This window comes from Meriones unguiculatus, chromosome 4 (assembly GCF_030254825.1).
Source record: "Meriones unguiculatus strain TT.TT164.6M chromosome 4, Bangor_MerUng_6.1, whole genome shotgun sequence".
Taxonomy (NCBI): Eukaryota; Metazoa; Chordata; class Mammalia; order Rodentia; family Muridae; genus Meriones; species Meriones unguiculatus.
In genome coordinates, this window is record NC_083352.1 from 89,722,702 (window position 1) to 89,742,753 (window position 20,052).

General features: G+C 40.6%; 1 protein-coding gene across 8 annotated transcripts in view; it reads right to left on the minus strand.

The window, feature by feature from the left end:
• The window catches only part of Atxn2 (ataxin 2), a 112,795-nt gene that overhangs the window by 21,721 nt on the left and 71,022 nt on the right, over positions 1–20,052 (minus strand). For 3 of the 8 annotated variants that reach the window (XM_060382454.1, XM_060382453.1, XM_060382449.1), the window contains exons 10-18: positions 19,204–19,449; positions 16,452–16,634; positions 14,879–15,076; positions 14,445–14,552; positions 13,852–13,922; positions 5,361–5,665; positions 4,034–4,097; positions 3,060–3,212; positions 2,658–2,724 (exon numbers count right to left, since the gene is read on the minus strand). In XM_060382454.1, coding sequence (XP_060238437.1) covers positions 2,658–2,724; positions 3,060–3,212; positions 4,034–4,097; positions 5,361–5,665; positions 13,852–13,922; positions 14,445–14,552; positions 14,879–15,076; positions 16,452–16,634; positions 19,204–19,449 — 1,395 coding nt within the window. The remainder of the gene's footprint in view (positions 1–2,657; positions 2,725–3,059; positions 3,213–4,033; positions 4,098–5,360; positions 5,666–13,851; positions 13,923–14,444; positions 14,553–14,878; positions 15,077–16,451; positions 16,635–19,203; positions 19,450–20,052) is intronic. The other 5 variants (XM_060382455.1, XM_060382452.1, XM_060382450.1 and 2 more) reach the window with 4 other exon arrangements.

The following is a 20,052-nucleotide window of genomic DNA, read 5'->3' on the forward strand; positions in this document are numbered from 1 at the left end:
TGCAATCATCTTTTATATTTTGAACTGGAAGGCTCCCTTTATACAGTTTTAAGCATTTTTTTCAGTCAGTAACTCCATGTGATAATTTAACACAATACAACCTTTTAAGCTAGTGTGCAACACATGCCTATAATTCCAGTACTTGCAAGGTAGAGGGAGGACTATAAGGCTATATCCTGTCTCAAAAAACTAAATACAGGGGATGAGGTGGCTCACAACTGTAACTTTCACACTCAGAGGTCTCACATAGGGATGATCACTACTACTCTGAGGCTAGTCTGAAACACATGAGTTCCAGGACAGCCTGGGGTACAGAATGAGGCTCCCCCCAACCCCAAATATCAAACAAACAAAGCAAAAGAAAAAAAAAAAAAAAAACCTAAGCAAAACAAAGAAACCCAAAATGTTCTCTCCATATTAATACATACCAACACTTGAAAAGCACTTTTCTCCACTAAACTTCTTCCCACCCTCTGTGTAACTAAAGATTGCCTAAAAGCCATCAAATTCAATTAAAAAAATTTTAACGTAGGTATTGTGATGCATGCCTGTGATTCTTGCACTTGGGAGGTAGATGCCGAAGGAGCGCTGTGAGCTCAAGAGTAATAGTCTGTGTAGCGAGATCCAGGACAGTCTTATGTACTGTACACCAAGAATGGTCTTCAACTCACTATGTGGTAGAAAATGCCCTTGAACTCCTGATTCTCCTGCCTCCACCTCCAAGTGCTGTGATCACAGGCCTTGAAACACCATGCCTTGCTTAAAATATAACTGTTGCGACTGGAGAGATAGCTCAGCAGTTAAAAGCATGGGCCTCTTCCAGAGAACCAGGGTTCAGCTCCCAGCACTCATATGGCAGTTCACAGATGTCCGTAACTCCAGTTCCAGGGGATCAAAAGCCCTCTCTTGGCCTTCATGCCTACTTGGGATACAAGTGGTACTCAGCCATACACACATGCAAAACACAATACACATAAAACAATGACAAAAACAAGGTCGTAAAGATCAAAGTAAAAACACAGAAGCTGGGACAGGGAACCTGTCTGGGTTAGTAGGGTACTTGCTTAGCAAACCCTGAACTCAACCTGCAGTACGAATAAAAAGCAGGTATGGTGACATATTCCTGCCAAAAGCAGGAGGGTTGGTTAAGGATCCCCTTAGCTACAAAGCAAGTTCACTGGTTACATGAGAATCTTGTCTCAAAGGAACAGGTAATAGGGCACATGTATGGGAAATAGTCCAGACCAGCACAGAAGGGTTAGAATAGATTGAGTATCTGCCTAGCTATAGTGCTTTGAAGCTTATTAACAAATGTAATAGGTCTTCACCGAGCTAGAACGAGCACAGAAAAATCCATACCATCTATTTTTACATACACCTTTAATTCCAGGCATTAGAGAGGCACAGGTAGGTGGATCACTATGAGTTTGAGGTTAACCTGGTCTACATAGCCAGTTCCAAACCAGTCAGGGTTACACAGTTTTGTCTGAAAACAAAACGAAATGGACCACAAACAAAAGAAAAAAATTTTTTTAATTTCAATTGAGACTTCAAGTTAAAATATTCAAAATTTATTTCTTTTGGAAGTAAGTACCAAATGGGCTAGAGAGATGGCTCATCAGTTAAGAGCACTTGACACTCTTATAGAGGATGAGGGTTCAGGTTCCCAGAATGCACATGGCAGCTCACAACTATCTGTGACATTAGTTCCAGGGTTCAATTGCTCTCTTCTGGCTTCCATGCACTCATACAGTATAAGTACAAACATGCAGGAAAAACATTCATATACATAAAAATAAAAAACAATACAGATACTTTTATGAGCATGAGTGTTTTGACTACATGTAGTCTTTACACTATGTGTGAACCTGGTGTACATGGAGAGCAGAAGAGGGCATTAGATTCCTTGGGTCTGGAAGTTAGTTATAGTATGTGAAGCAACAGTAAGTGCTGGGTATCAAACAAGCACTCTTAACTGACGATCCAGTTCTCCAGCATCAAAATTCACCTTTAAAAAGGCCAGAGGTTAGACAGATGGCTCAGTGGTTAAGAGTATTGTCTATTCTTCCAGAGGTCCTGAGTTCAATTCCCAGCAACCACATGGTGGTTCACAACCATCTATAATGTGATCTGATGGCCTCTTCTGGCCTCCAGGTGTACATGCAGATATATAGCACTCATATACATAATAATAAAGTTAAAAAAAAAAAAAAAGGAAAAGAAAAAGAAAAGGGCCAGGTGTGGCGGTGCAAGCCTTTGATCCCAGCACTTGGGACACAGGGAGGTTTATGAATTCCAGGAAAGCCTAATCTACATAGCAGTTCAAAGCTAGCCAAGGCTACTCAGTGAGAGGGAGAAACTCTGTTTCAAGCAGGGGAGGAGGAGTCAAGGGGACATTTGTTTGGGTTGGCAAGATGGCTCAGTAGGTAAGGTACTTATGTAACCAAATCTGATGACCTAAGTTTGATCCTCAGAACCCACTATATATATATATAAAATGATATCTGTTATTAAGCGTCACCTGAATGTTCACAATGGCCATCAGAAGTAAACACACACACCCTGAATTGAGGCTAAAGTCAACCATTCATTGCACACTGGAGCTTAATCCATGCAGCATGCAGACTACAAGCAAACACAGGCAGGGTTGTTCTCACCTTTACCTGCTCTATATGTCTTGGCTTGGTTCACGGGCATGGGCGTCATAGGTATTGGGTATAAAGGCTTGAGGAGATTGAAAACATATCATTAGATTCATATAGTAACAATGTATTCTATCACTATCTTTAATGTGATCTGGCTTGTATTTTCCTGATTCCCTATGAGTTATTCAAAATTAAAATAATATCCACAACTAAAAGGAAGAATCTGGCCTATGGCAAATATAAGTCAGTTTTTTGAAAATGAGTCCTAAAACTCAGATCCTCATGATAGTAATAAACCCAACCCCTACTAACCATCCCCTCTGTAGCCCTATCTGCTATCAGGTGTTCACTTAGTACAAATCTGTGCTAAACACAAACTATGGTGGCCCAGCAAATTCCAACCCTCGGACTTACTTGCACGCCTGGGCTCACTGGGACTGGATACATCATATTTGGTGCAAAACAAACAGGCTGAGTATAGACCGGAGCCGGCTGCTGATGAGCCACCATGGACGGGCTCGGCTGTGCCTGAGGCCGAGGCGACGTTGGGGTAGTAGAAGGCTTTGGCTATAAAACAAAAATAAAATTCAGTTATCTCAAGATGAAAAGTAACTATGAATGAAATCTTCAGAGCAATTTCCCCAATCTTTCTGTTGATTTCTTTCTAACCTAGCACCTTCTATTCAAAAGACAAAACCAAACCAAACCAAACAAAATAAACCCCCCCCAAAAAAAAACAATTAAAAAAGAAAAAGAGAGAGAGAACAGATCTAGCATATAAGAAGCTGACTCGGTCTCCAGGAGTGAAAGGGGAAAGCTGGCGCTGCAAACCTTGCTCAGTGGTAGAGGGCTGGCACACTCAGACTTGGTGTATTCCCTACAACTGTATTTGTGTCTATTTAAAACCATGCATACAAACACAAAAGACTTTTGCAGAAAGCTAAAATATTTATCAATAAAAAATATAAAAATTGTAGTAATTTCATAAGGAAGTAGAAAAGGTCTATCTACTCTTATTATTCTTTTCCTTTTTCTGTTTTTGGGCAGGGTCTCACTGTGTGGCCCATAACCCTTTGCCCAGCCCTCTTGCTTGCTGGGATTACAAGCATGTTTTACCACACCTGCCTGAGGAAATATTTCCAAATGGCAGAAAATCAATTTTTCCTTCTGTAGTGAGTGGAATATGTATGCATCCTTGAGCTCAGCAGCCTCACTAATCAGCAACCGCACATTCTGAGCTGTTCTTCACAGCTGCACTGACAACCCATAGGGAAAAACAAGGGGTCTCATTGTCCTACAGCTGGATTTAGATAGATGAGAGCACAGGGAAAACCAGGAAGATCACAATGAGGTCTCTTCAGAAGTTAGCTAAATGGCCATGAACTCACCTGAGAAAAAGAACGAGGGTTGAACTCCTTTGCATTGGGATTCAACGTTGACTTCCTAACTTGCCTAAATGAGAAAACAAAACAAAACAGGCATTTCAGTGAAACATACTTGGAATCCATGTTTTTCTCATACTTGTCAGATTTCAAATGATTGCTGACACAGATCGGATTGAAATAATTCTCAGTGCGTTCCACTGAAACACATACCTCTGCTGCTCAATCTGACGACAAAAACAAAACAAAAACAAACAAATAAAGAAAAAAACTAGCCATATAAGAACAAACTAGGGCTGGAGAGATGGCTCAGAGGTAAGCACTGTCTGCTCTTCCAGAGGTCCTGAGTTCAATTCCCAGCAACCACATGGTGCTCACAGCCATCTATAATGAGATCTGTTGCCCTCCTCTGACATGCATGTGTACATGCAGATAGAGTAGTCATACACATAAATAAATCTTAAAAAAAACAAACTAAGACCAAAGAAACCTTGATTGCTCAAAGGCAATCAAGGAATATTTCAACTGATGAGGCAGAAAACCCCAATGCTTAATATATGAACTCACAGTATTTCTAACTGTTGCTTTAAAAAAGTTAGGGCTCTGTAGCACAGCCAGGTTGGCCTCAAACTTGGGATTCACTGCTTCAACTGCCCAAGTGTTGTGCTAACAAAGCCTGTGCCAGCATGTGTAGCATATGCAGTAATTTTAAGTGTGACAATATTTTTTAAATCACATGCCTTGGGAAAAACCATTACACTAGTTATTTTTCCCCCCTGCAAATCAAGAATAAACAGTCACTCAACAACCTGCCATTCTTGAGTTCAAATAAAATTAGGTTTTCTGTTATCCAGAACACAAAAAACAGTGATGGTTAGGTCTGAGGCTAGTCCAAATCATCTCTTTAATTGCTTTAATATGCCAGATGCACAGAATTAAGATTTATGAAGATGTGCGTATCAACTAAACATTTGCTTCTGACAGAAAATGCCTTGCAACTATGCGTAGTGCAAGCTGCACTCCCTTCCTCAACTGGACAGCCAACAGTCCTTACAGACAGCACTGTTAGGCAGGACTAGAGTCCCAAGACAGGGTCTTCAAACTTTGAACTTTGTGTCTCTACAAAAGTAGCTTTTCTTACCCCCTCCGCTGGGTGCAAAACAGAATGCAAAGAATGCTAAGAATTCAATGACCAGATTCAACTAAGATTTATAAAAGCCAGCTCTAAATATCAGCTACTTTGTGAAGGAAGACAACTCCCAGTGGGAAGGAAGAAATACTTTAAAGCAAGTTTTACTTGGATAGAGGATATGATAAAGGCCAGGATACTCACTCAGCTGCATCTTTTTTCTCTTCTCTGTCATCTTTCTCTTGTTTGCAGGCTGGACTGGAAGTCTGCACTCCTTGGGATGTGACCTCAGGGCCCCTCTTGTGCTCAGTGTTACTAAGCATAGAAGGGGAGATGCTAGGGCTATTGGTCTTGCTGCTGCCACTGGTGCAGTTGCTGCTGCTGTTGTCAATAAAAACATCCTTAGCACTTGCTTCAATTTTGTCTTTGATCAAATCTCGTGACTTTTCTCCCTCTCTATTTTTGCTTAGTAGTTGATCCACAGACTCGGATGTAGAACTTGCCTGTAACTAAATATAAAAAAGAATTTCCCATAAGTTTAAGTAAAGTAGTATCTGAAGGCAACAAAATCCTTTGAATAAGGCTTTTGGGTCACTATTTTCAGAATACGGCTTCTTCGTTTACGTGTTGAGAAAGGATCTCTGTGCGTAGCCCTGGCTGTTCTGGAATTCTCTATGTAAACCAGGTTGGCCTGAACTCACTGAGATCTGCCTTTCTCTGCCTCCTGAATGCTGGAAGGAAGGAATGGGCAGCATGCCCAACTTAGAATATGTTTTTTTAAGCCACTAATCAAGAGAATGTTAAACAACAGAATGTTAGCAGCTAGTGTGCAAGGTTCAAGAATTAATTATTAGCCAGTTTGGTGGCATAAGGCTTTAATTTCAGCACTCAGCAAGCAGAGGCAGGTTTGTGAGTTCTGGGCCTGCTTGGTCTACATAGTGAGTTCCAGGACAGCAGGGCTATGTACAAAAGATGCTGTCTCATCCCCCTTCCCCTGCCTCCAAGCCCCAACACAAAGAAGTTTCTTATTATCCTGGTGTGTTAGTTCATGCCTGCAATGTCAGAACTTGGAAGCCAGAGGCAGGAGGATTGGTCAGAGCCAGACTGGGCTAAATGCAGAACTTAGGAGGCAGGGACAGGACAGCTCAGAGTTCCAGCCCATCCTGGGTTATATAGATTCTGCCTCAGCAGGAAGAAATAAAAGTAAATATTTGCTACAGGCCTCCAACACCAGCAATTGTGTGGTGCACACTGAACAAGATGCAACAGTTCTGATCCCCTACACATGTGAAGGCAAAAGAAGCCACAATGGAGGGTATCTCCTACCCTACCCCCAAACAAAACAAAGCAAAACAAAAAAACCATATGAAGGTTAACACCTAATCTAAACAAAAACTAATCTTAAAATCCCAACAGCATGAGAAAGAGAAAGGGGAGAAAGCAAGAGGAGGAACATGCTCCGAGTATGTCATATACGTTTATAAAATTGTGCTTATGAAACCTAATACACAATAACCATATGTCAGTTAAAAAGACAGGGCTGGAAAGATGGCTAAGTAGACATCTGCACTTGCTGTTCTTACAGGTTCAGTTCCCAGCACCCGCGTGGTCACAATCTCCAAAATATCTGGTGACCTCTCTGGGCTCCATGGCTACCAAGTACAAATGCAGTGCACTTGCACAAATTCAGGCAACACACCAGATGCATAAAGATGCAAAGGAGGAGCAGGCATGGCGGTGTAAGCCTGCACTCCCAGCACTCTGGGAGGCAGAGACAGACAGATCAATGTGAGGCCAGCCTGGTCTACAAAGTGAGAAACTCTGCCTCAAAAATGAATGAATGAATGAATGAACGAACGAATGAATTGAATGAATGAATGAATGAATGAATGAATGAAAAAAAGGGCTAGAGAGATGGCTCAGAGGTTAAAAACACTTGTTGTTCTTCCAGAGGTCCTAAGTTCAATTCCCAGCAACCATATGGTGGCTCATAACCATCTATAGTAAGACCTGGTATACAGGCAGAATGGTGTATAAATAATAAATAAAACTTAAAAAAAAAAGCACAAGAGGGGCTGCATATAAATTATTTTTAAACTGCAAAGGAAAGGGTCTAGAGAGAGTGTTTAGTGGTTAGGAACACCAGCTTCTTGATCTAAAGGAACCTGGTTTCAGTTCCCAGCACCCACATGGCGGCTCATAATAATAATCTGTAACTCCAGTTCCAGTGGATCCAGTGGATTTGGCCTACACTGACACCAGGCACTCAAGGTGTCCACATACATGGACAAAGAATACCATTTCTAAGTAAACAGATCTTTATTTATTTATTCATTTTTGAGCCTTTTATTCATCTAAAAGGCACAATTATGGGATACATTTGTAATTTCAAACTTAAAGATTTCCCTTTACGGGGACCTGTGGGAGGCAAGGTTTCTAAGAGCTGAGAGCCTGGAAACATTGCTTTCTTGGTCAAGAGGTATTGCCTCATTTTTTTTTCCTTTTTTTTTTTTTTTTTGAATTTTATTTTTTTCTTATCAGTTACATTTTATTAACTCTGTATCCCAGCCGTGTCCCGATCCCTCATTCCCTCCCAGTCCCTCCCTCCCTCCCTCATCTCCACCGTGCCCCTCTCCACCGTGCCCCTTTCCAAGTCCACTGATAGGGGGGACCTCCTCCCCATTCATCTGATCCTGATTTATCAGGTATCTTCAGGACTGGCTGCAAAGCCCTCCTCTGTGGCCTAACAGGACTGCTCCTCCCTTCGGGGGTGGGGAGGCCAAAGAGCCAGTCATTGAGTTCCTGTTAGAAATAGTCCTTGTTCCCCTCACTTTGGGAAACCAATTGGTTAGTGAGCTACCACAGGCTACATCTGAGCAGAGGTTCTAGGTTATATCCATACATGGTCCTTGGTTGAATGTCAGTCTCAGAAAAGACCCTGTGCCCAGATATATTTGGTCCTTGTGGAGCTCCTATCCTTTCCCCATCAGACTAACTCCCCTTCTTTCTTATGATTCCCTGTACTCTGCCAAAGGTTTGGTCATGAGTCTGCTTGTAAACAGATCTTTAGAACAGGCATGGTGGCACTTGTCTTCAGTCCAGAACTCAGCATGCAAAAGCAGGCAGATCTTTATATGTTTGAAACCAGCCTATACAGCAAGTTCCAGGACAGCCAGGTCTACAAAGTGAGATTCTGTTTGCACACATATGCACATAAAAAGGGGGCAGAAAGACAATTTTTTTCAGGCCAGCAAAACAGTTCAACACGTAAAGTGCTTGCTGCTCAAGCCTGAAGATGTAAGAAGGAGGCCCAAACCCATGCAAAGGCGGGGAGAGCCAACTCAAAGCTGTCCTCTAATCTTGACACACATTCTGGAACATGCATCCCCCACAATCATAGAAAAACATGCTAGTGATAAAATTTTAAAAAAGCCTTTTCCATTTCTAGTCTTATAAAGGCAAAACTACCTATAGATGGAACAGTGATCCAAACTATTTGTTATTTTTTAATCTGCACAATAGCCCATTTTAATGTAGGTGGACACACAACACACAGTGGTTCAAGTAAAATCTTTATCTACATAATCTACACCATTATGTCTTAACAGGTCAAACCCACAAATCAAACCCTAGAAATCCTTCATATGAAATACCAGCACTCAGCTATACTACAGAGCAGAAACTGCTCTCAAAACAAAGAAGGGCAGTTCAACACATGTCACAGGGGGGGCTGATGTTCCATTCACTGAACAGTTCAGTACCCCCAGATAGCCCAGCTTGTCATTCACTAGTCATGTGACTCTGTACAGAGGATTTAACTTTATTGCCTTAGTTTCCTGATCCTCAGAGTGCATCACAGTGACAGGAAGGGAAAGTGTCTGAAGCAGAGAAAGCACGGAAATGTACATTGCTTACTTAATGTTACATTAGAACAATTAGAACTCAAAACAGTGCACTGAAACTCCTGCTTTGCTTCCTAGCATCTACCTATTAGCTGGGGACTCAAAAACGATCAACTCCTACAGACTGACTCTTAAAACCATCGCTACCTAGAATTTAACAAGCATTAAATTTTTTTAATTAAGCAAAACTTAAAATTAATTAAATAATTCAGTTAAGTTTTTAAATAATGGTAAGATCTCAAGTAACAATGCTGCACCTGAAGATCTCAGAAAAGGAACCACAAACTAAGCCCAAATCAAGGCTAGGAAAAAAAAAATACTAAAAACTGGACAGGGGAAAGTATTCATCACTAAGGGAGGGTCAAAGAAGTTGCATACTAATACTGCACTAGATAGAAGTCATCTAATAAGTAAATAACTTTTTGTTGTGGGGGGCTCTTTCCAAGACAGGCTTTCTCTATGTAGCCCTGGCAGTCCTTGAACTTAGAGATCCACCTGCCTCTGTCTCCTGAGGGCTAGAATTAAAGGTGAGCACCATTGCACCTGGAAAGGACAGCCTTTCAAAAAGGTTATCAACTGTGAGCAACACAACAGGAGCAGGGCACATAGACACTGGAAGAAACGGAGCCTCGTACCAAACTTCCACATCTGCAACAACTTTGAACAAGAGTGAGGGGGTTAACAGAGTTCAACACCTAATATGGAGATAACTGAGATACAAGCAAAAGATTGAGTGTGAACCTCACTTAGTAAGGTGAATTACACAAACAAGGTAAGAGCACCCTGGGTGTTAAGAGAGCATCAAGTGTTGTCATCTTAAGGACTGGGGATTTAAACAGTGATTTGCAAGACCAGACACCAAAAGAAGAAGCTAAGCGGCAACTGACATCAAGAAAAACAAAAACAAAACAAAACAAAAAAACAACTAGATGTCATTAAATAAAGTTGTGTTTCAAAGAACAGAAAGTGAAGACCACCCACAAAATAGGAGAAAAGATCTTTTGAGAAATAGAGGGCCAAAAATGGAGCTTTGTGCCATCCTGGGTATGAAAGCTAACATCACAGAAGTATCAGAGAAACAGCACCGGACTCAGATCTATAGTACATGAGCGCAATACTAGTGAAAGTAAGGCAGAGATACCTTACGACTGAGGTCAGCATCACTACACATTCAGACACTGTGTGTGGGGGGGGGGGAAGATATAAGAACATGCCAATTTATTAATTCATTAATAAGAACCAAGTTTTAATGTAGGGGGAGGAATAAGAAGTCAGAGGGCAACTTTCAGAAGTCATTGCCCTCACCCAGAATTGAACTCAGGTTGCAAAACTTGGTGGAAAGTGCCTTTACTCACTGAGCTAGCTGACTGGTACCCACCTTAAAATTTTAAAGCTGGGTTAAGAATATAAACAAACAGCAATCTAAACAAGAAAAAAAGTCCCCCCCCCAAAAAAAAAACCCACAAGAAAGAAGGATAGTCAACATCATTAGCCACAAGAGCTCTGAATATCAAAACCACAGCGAGACTCCACTCCACATCCAGGGACCACAACCACACATGAACTCCAACACCTTAAGGGGAGAAATGGCCACCCATAAACATGGCCAGGCGGTATACATCTGTGATATTGGTACTTGGAAGGCTGAAGCCGGAAGGCTGAGCATTTGAAGCAGCTGGAGTGACAAAGCAAGTTTCTGTCTCAAAACCAAACCCAGAATGAAAACAAAAAGGATTTGTTGGCTGCTGGTGGGCATGTACAATGGTGACCATGCAACTACGATGGCAAACTGACTGGTAGTTCCTATACAAGCTCAACACACTACCACATGACTCAGAATTTCCAATCCTCAAGAAGTGACAACATATGTTTGTAAGAAATCAAACCTCAATGTTTGTGTTGTCATTATTCATCATGGCAAAATAAATAAATAAATAAATAAATAAATAAATAAAATTTCTGAGTCACTGAGTGCTATTCATAACAAAGCAAAGCAGAGCACTCCACTCCAAAGAGCATGTGTGCGTACATGTGTCTCATATAACCAAATCATTTAAAAAGGCCAATGAAACAGGCTGTTCTCAAAGATTTAGTACAAATAGTCAATGAATGCAAGAAAAATATTCAAGATGACTGCCACGACAGAAATTTGAATTAAAACTCCACTGAGGAAACTGGAGTTTTAAGTGGTTAGAGTGTGAAATCCTCTTGAGGAGGACCTAAGTCAATTTTCCAGCAACTACATCATGTGGCACACAACCCCTGTGCACACAATTCCAGGAGATCCAAAGCCACCTTGCCAGGTATCTGCATTCATGTGCATTTACACACACACACACACACACACAAATATTTTATACATGTATGTATGTATGCATCCATGTATGTTTTAACAAGGTCTCAGTATGGAGCTCTGGCTGTCCTAAATCTCACTTTGTAGACCAGGCTGGCCTCAAACTCAAGAGATCTGCCTCTTAGTGCTGGATTAGAGGCATGTGTCACTACATCCAGCTTAAAAAAATACAATTTTGGACCGGGGAGATGGCTCAGAGGTTAGGAGCACTGGCTGCTCTTCCAGAGGTCCTGAGTTCAATTCCCAGCGACCACATGGTGGCTCACAAACATTTATAATGAGATCTGGTACCTTCTCTGGCACGCAGGTGTACATACAGACAGAACATTGCCATACATAAAAAATAAATCTTTTAAAAAAATACAAGTTTAAACACACACACACATGCTCAGATTGTACCTTAACCAAGCCAGAATGGCAGTCATTAGAAACAAACAGCAGAGGCTCAGTGGTTAAGAACACTGGCTGCTCTTCCAGGGAATCCTGGTTCAATTCCCAGCATCCACATGGAAACTCACAATGTGGCTGCAACTTCAGCTCCAGGGCTTCCGCATGTGTGTGCAAACATACACACTCATACATATGAATAAAAAGATAAAATAAATCTGAGAAAAAAATAACCCTAAAAACTAAAAACAGACCTACCACTTGACCCAGCCATTAACACCCCAAGCATTTACCCAAAGAACTCCAAACCTAAGTATCAGACATTCTTCCTTATCAAGACTTCTTGCTGGGCTATTTACAACAGCTACTTACAGAAACAACCTAGGTGTCTATGGACAGATTAATGACTAGGGAAAATGTGGCATGTATATATAACAGCTTTATTCATCCAAAATAATCATATCCTTCACAGAAAAATAAATATAACAGCAGAGTATCAGATTAAGCAGATGAATTCAGAAAGATAACTGCTGCATGTTTACTCTCATTTGTAAATCTGAAGATTTTATATACGTTTTATAGAGAAGGCATGACCTTCCCTTCTAAAGCTAAATTTCAAGACTCCCTGAGCTGGTATTGAAATGTATGTAATTTGGTGGGCAGGCTGGAAGACTCGTTGGTTAAGAGCATGCACTATTTTCCCAGAGGATCAGAGCATGGCTCACACACATAATTAAAAGTAATAAAAATAAAATTTAAAAGCCAAGCAACTCTTTTAAAGTTTTTTCTAAAAAGTTCTATTTATTTATTTATTTATTTATTTATTTATTTATTTATTTATTTATTTGGCATGCAGTGTCCTGCCTTCATGTAGGCCTGCACACCATAAGAAGGCACCAGATCTCACTACAGATGATTGGTAAACCACCATATGGTTGCTGGGACTTGAACTCAGGACCTTTGGAAGAGCAGACAGTGCTCTTAAATTCTGAGCCATTTCTCCAGCCCCCAATAGGACTTTCTAAGGGTAAAAATAGTTTAAATGTAGTTTGGCATCTAAGATACAGTTCTTTGTAAGTTTTGTGTGGAAGAATGAAAAAGTAACAGGAAGGCTGTGGATACATCGAGAAAGCTTGTCTTAGGATAAAAAGTGGCATCACAGGAAGACACCTACCATGGGGGTGGGGGGCGGGCTTCAGCCCTGGGATTAATCCTCAGCACCAAAACTGTGAATGAATCCTCATAACGTGGACTATGAATTAGCTTAGAACACCAGGATGCATTTCTTCTCAACTACAGACCTACTGAGCCAGCTGCTCAGACAAGACACCAAAGCCGTGTGGTCTAGGATGTCAGTTTCCAAGATAAGATAATACCCTTTTGTTACCTTCAGTGGTTAAAAACAAAACCACACACACACACACACACATTTGTGATTTTAAGTTATTGCACTTAAAACAGGGAAAGACACCTTTAAGACTGTCAAAGGCTAGAGAGTTGGCATCATGGTGAACAGTGTCACAGCTTTCCCAGAGGACCCAGTTCAATTTCTAATACCCACACCTGGCAACTCACCATCACCTTAAACCCAGCTCCAAGGAATCACAATCTCTTCTAGCCTCAGTATACCTGAACTTCTATGTATATACCTAGTCACAGACAGACAGGCAAGACAAGACACACACGTATATGCACATATTTAAACCCTGTGGGCTGGAAAGCAGTATTAGCAGTTAAGAGCACTGGCTGCTCTTCCAGAGGACTTAGGTTCAGTTCCCAGAACCTGCACAGTGGCTCATGACCATCTGCAACTCCAGTTCCAAAAAATCTGGTGCCTTCTTCTCACTAGGCAGGTCCATGAACAAAATCTATAATGCAAACACTCATATGCATAAAAAACAACTACAAAAGTTTTGGTTTCTGTACATATGACTTAACATGTACACGGCAAGAGAGAGAGAGAGAGAGAGAGAGAGAGAGAGAGAGAGAGAGAATGTATTTTAATAATATACTTTTGTGAACTGTTCACCAATCAGTCAATAAGTGAACTTACCCTAAAATCGTTCTTAAACTTCTTTAAATCATCAATCTGTTTTCTATGTTCAGAAACAACTGGTGACATACCTGTAAAACCAAAACCTGTTAAGACTCCAATTGACTTCTGATCTTAAACTTAAAATTGTTAGTGTGGAATGTTAAAAATTAGAACAGAGACCAGGTGTAGGGGGTACATGCCTTTAGGACCTTCAATCCCAGTAGTGGGGGTGGAGGTGGAAGAGATAAATAAGTAAATAAATGAGAACATGGGCTGGAGAGATGGCTCAGAGGTTAAGAGCACTGGCTGTTCTTCCAAAGGTCCTGAGTTCAATACCCAGCAACCACATGGTGGCTCACAACCATCTGTAATGAGATCTGATGCAGACAGAATATGTATAAATAATAAATAAACAAATCTTTTTAAAAAATGAGAACAGAACTATTACCTGAAGACTAACAATTTCAAATATCCATTCTGGCTAGACATTTATTAACATATGTATTTCATATAAACAAATTTTAGAAAGCGAGTACTCAGTATGAAGCATGAAATTACAAAAACATTTTTCTATTCTGTCATTTTGTCTAAAAATTTTAACAAACTCTAACCTTTGTTTTCAGCTTTTGAAAAGCTAGGTGATGTTTCACTTGCTTTAATACTTTCTTTATTCCCTGCAGGAGAGTTCTGCCTCTGATCTTGAAGCCTGGAATCTTTAGCTAGAAAACAATTTTAAAAAAAGCAAAAAACCAGCATCAGACAGAAGTTAGGAAAGTAATATAAGAAAACACCAACCACTTCTAGACTTTCTGGTTTAGGGAAAATTAGTTTCATTACACAGAGGTTCTTCTCTTTTAGCCATCATAGCAAAACTCAATACACATGCTCATACAGCAGGGCAGAGCCTCTGCTACCAGATGTTAGATAATGCACACAACAGTGGTGTCATAGACAGTATCTTACATCCATAAAAACACCACTGTGTATTCAGAACACAGCTCTTGGTCATACAGGGTTACAAATAGGAAAGGCCTTCATTGTGTACCCTCAATAGATGGTGTCAGAGCTCTGTTGGATGCAGGGCTGGCAGGAGTAGGAGATGCAGCTGGAACAGGCATGGAAACGGCTTCAGCAGGGATGATGCCAGCTTGGGGAGAAGCAAGCACAGGCCCACTGGGAGTGTTTCCAATACTGTTCTGCCTGGGAGACCTGGGTCTGTGAGTTTTTGGAGATAATCTTGGAACTGGAAGCAAAAACATACTCATTAAATTCTCAGAAATATCTTATGGCAGAAATTACCAATATCTAAGTACCACTGTGGTTTCCCTCCTAATTAAATGTGTTAACTTTGAAGTATTTTGAATACAGCTAAGCAACGAGTTCAATGGCAAGCCAAATCACACTAAAATAGAGAAGACATCCACAATATGAACTACATTATTTACTTAAGGTGAGACATCCCTTCTATGCCTTTCTCCTTCTGTTGACACACTAAAACTCCTTTGGGAGCTTGTTGCCCAGCCTATGTATTTTTGTTTGTTGTTTGTTTGTTTTTTGCAACATCAAGATCCACAGCCAGTGCTAAAGAAAATGAGGACATGATTAGCTTAAAGAGGTATCTAACACAGAACAAATGACTTCAACGTAACCCGTAATATTTCAATTAAAAATTGAAATTAAAAAAACCTACTTGCAGAGTTCAGACTCAAGGGCTTAATAAAAAATGGTTCAATTTGCATCACGTTAGTGAGTTTTCTTTTTGAAGTCACAAGCATCCTGGAAGGAAACTGCTCACTATTCTAACTTTTCCAGTTATTGTAAAGTACAGAACTGTAACATGATTCTCACTGTATCCCTAACAACTGTCTCTCCTCTCTTCTTTCTAATTAGGTTGCTACTCTCAGACCATCCACCAATGATGAAAGATCAGAAAACCTCAAGATTTTTTTCTCACCTTCTATTTTCTTGTTAAGAAGGTCAAGGAAAGTAGCACAAAGCAATTTACAGGGCAATTACTAAAACTGCATACTGCATAGGGGTGAGCACATGAGGGTATAGCAAATAAAAACAGACATTTAGCAGTACTGGGTTTTTGTTTAAGCCTAAAGACCTCTTTCTGGTACACATCTACTGACTGATTAAGAAAATTAAGGCCAAAAGATCAGATCAGGCACGAGCTCTACCTCTGAGAGACCAACACAGCAGCCAAAGCAGTCTGGCCTAATTCTAAATCTGCCCCAAGCAGGACCTTAACTGCAACTGCCCACAGTCAGCGGACTTCTCAGACACACATAATACAAGCTGAACTTCTCCTTGTGTAGACTACTCCTTGAAGAGCACCAGGTCAGCACCTGTTTATTCCACAGGCAGATGCCATGTAAACATGCTGCAACAAGGAGCCTATACAGGTTTACAAAATGAATACAGGAACAAAGCTGCCAGAATGATGGGATGGTTCCTTCAACTAGTGTCATGAGGATGTGTGATATTTTATAACCAGCAACTCCTGCTTCTGCCACTAAATTCCTATCTCTGTACTTCCTCTCAGACCTTTAGCTCGGTCCTACTGTATGTGTACTGTAATGACATAATCAATAGTATCACAGTGTCATACCTACCCCCACTGACCACCGAGGACCACGTTCCCCCTGCAGGACTGGTCCTTGCCACTGGGGGAGCAGTTGCTTCACTTGGGGGATTGTGGGATACAAATTCTAGGCCGCCAGACATGGAGCCTCTCCCAGCGGAGATTCTGTGATTCCGAGGGTGCCGCTGTGCCTTTGGAGACATCCTTGGAGGGCCTGAGGAAGACACGATGGATGTCGCCTAAGTCCTGCAGTGTTCACCTTACTGCTTTTTTGTTAAATATAGCCATATACTCACTTCTTTAACAGATTTTCATTGTTAAAAAATTAACCAACCTAAGAATTATTTAGTGGGATGTCAATTATGTAAGTACATTTTATTTCCTCTTTTAAGATTTATTTTTGTTTTCAATTATATTGTATATAATATGTCTGTGTCTGTGTGAGAGTGTGCAAATGAGTTCAGGTGCTGAGCTACCTGACAAGAGTGCTGAGAACGGAACTCAGGTCCCCTAGAAAAGCAGAAAGCTCTCTAATAGCTGACCTATCTTTCCTTATTTCTTTTTATTTTTGAAGCAAGGGAGGGATAAAATTGATGGTGAGAAATAAAACAACATGGCATAACACTGCATAACTACATTTTGTACATAAAAATAAGCTATAATAGTTCTATTAGGCATCAAATCACAGCTGTATGGTGGGGTATTATGAGTTTATTTTTTTACCTTTTTACCATATTTTATTTCATTACTTCCAAAATGAGACCAAAAAAAAAAATTTTTTTTTTTTTTTTTGCAGTGCTAGGATCCAATCTGGGGATCCATACTTGATAGGCTTAGGCCCGAATTCTATCTCTGAGCTACATCCTTTAGGCTTACTTTGAAGTATTTCTAAACAGAAGCCTTAGCTCTCCTCTCCTCACGATCATCAATTTTACAAGTCATGGCTTCCAGCAGTCCTCATGTAAGTGGTTGCCATTTACGAGCCTAACAGGGCTACTTTGCAGGAATCTGCACTGTGTGAACTGTTGACATTCTCCGTCACTGACTCTGCCAGCCATTAGGGACTGCTGTGTCCACAGCTGTGTGTACACTAAGCCACTGAGTAAACACAAGTCCAGAACTACCCCTCTCAGAAGACAAATGTGAGGCTCCTAACACACGCTCTCTCTGTGTGTCCTCAGTGAGAACACAGTCATACATGACCTCTGAGGAAATGCTAATTGCTGTTAGGACTTTGCTTTCTCATTTGTAAAAATGTATTAATTGTCATTGTGTGTGTGTGGTGTGAGGTGGGTTTGTATGTACCATGGCATGTATCTGCAGGTGAGGAGTCAGTTCTATGGAAACAGTTCTCTCCTTCCACCTTCACTTGGGTTCCAAAGACCAACCTTATGTCATCAGGCTTGCATGTTATGGGCTTTTACCCACAGAGCTACCGCCTCAGCCTACTGTGGAGGCTTTCACCTGGAGGCATCAGCAGCCCTAAACAATGCAGAGCATTCTCTGTGAGCAGTGCAGGAGTAGTCCTCCCAGCTTACTACAATGCAATGCTCACAGTTCACTTGTGTTCAATGCTCATCTAAAGCACTCTTGTGGAATAATCACCTTTACCCCAATGGTGTGCAACAGAGCTCCATATTGCTACTAAGGGCCAATACCAGAGGCATGAATAAAAAGCCAGTAAAATTTGCCTTTGCAATATTACACTCTTCAGCCATGAAGTTCCCTTCTGCCTGGGTGAAAATTTAACAATAGCCAATAAATTCCCAAACAGCTTTTTTTTTTTTTTTTTTAAGGAAACTCTTATCAGTCCGGATCAGCTATATTCATCGTGACTTTACCAAGACAATGATTAGAATATTAATACAACTATTCTGAACAAAGGACACTGTCATTTAGAACAAAGGATTTTTAAAAAACTTATAAACTGCATTAAATCAGAATGCTACCTATTTCAGGCAGAGTGTGTGGGTGGCTGAAACAGGGTCTCACCATATCGTCCTGGTGGGCTTTGAACTCATTATACATGCCAAATTCACCTCAAATTTCAGCAATCCTCCTGTGTCCCAAAACTGGGACTATAGGCATGTGCCACCATTCAAAGAATATGGCATGTGACATGGTGAATTCAGCATCAAATATAAACAATTTGACAAGAGAAAAAAAACAAAACAAAACTGGTTTTTAGTTGATTAATTTTAGATAAAGGTCTCCCCCCAGAGTAAAGTAGCCTTTCAATATACTGATATTGCAAAATGGATTTAAAACAATTATTCAATTAAATTAACAATTCCTCAGGAACTCTAAAAACTACTGTTACCTGAGGTTAGACATATAAGGCTACAAGGAATGTCATGGATCACAAAGGACCCCAAAGTAGTACTCCTGCCTTTGGCCAACAGGAAGGTTCACTGGCACCATGGCCAAGGAGCTGGAAAGCAGCAGTCCCAACCCCAATCCTACCCTCTCAGAAATGGAAAATACCCATTTCATCACAGTTGCTGTGCCAGGGCCGTGACCTTCCTGGGTTGCACAGGAGCACCATTGCCAAACAGGTTAGACCCCATCTTTACATCTAGGACAGTGCAGAGCTTTACACAGAGCACTTATCAAATTTCACTCTAGTGAAGAAAAGGTTAACAGAAATAGCTTTAATAAACTAAAGTTAAAACACAGAAATTATAGATTATTAAATAATGAAGAGGAAACTATTTTGTCATCATAAACTCACAAAGGAGTTAAACAAAGACAAACAAAAACATGAACAAATCGTGGTATTGTACCTTCTGAAGACATGCGTTTAGGCATAGTAGAGACAGGAGCTGGAGAACCATGAGCAGAGGGGTGAGACGGGGGTCTGGATGGCCTCGAGGGGGGCCTGGAGGGCGGCCGTGTAGGGGTGGCTGCCCGAGGTGGAAGAGAGTTGGGACCTGACTGGTAGCGAGAAGGTGGGCGAGAGGAAGGAGATGGGCAAGGCGATGGCCAGGGAACACCTGACAGAACAAATGATATGAAGGAAAGTATAAAAACTAAAGAAAAAAATGAGGGAAAAAGTAAACAGAAAAAAAAAGTAAAATGACAAAAATGATTTCTTGTACATTTTAACCCTTTGAGGACAGTCATTTGATTTGTGATAAGTTTTAGCATAACTTAACTGACACAAATTCACATTTTAACCTCCTTAAAATTAAGTCTGTTTAAATAAATCCACGTTCCCAAAGGGTTAATTAGGATCTACACATACTACTGAAGAAGACAGTTCAGACTCTGCCTAGTAGGCCTACTTCTTCAGCTGTTGTCAGCCATCACTTGTGAAGAGAATGTCACACACACAGATAATTTCCCTCGGTAAACAAAGTAACTCCTGCTCAAGAAGGCCATCACCTTCTCTGGCTTTTGCTCTGAACAATTAAAAAAAAAAAAAGTAGCTACTGAATCCATTGTAAAAAGCTGTTTTCTTACTCTCACCTGAGATTTTCATCAGGTCTATATCTGATCCTAAGTGTCAGTTTTAAAATTTATTAACCAAATCCTATTTAAGCAGAAATAAAAATTTACTTCTGCTGTATTCTAGAATGCTAAAATAACAGCACCCTGTGCTTTTGTAAAACAAATCTCATTCCAACACACTA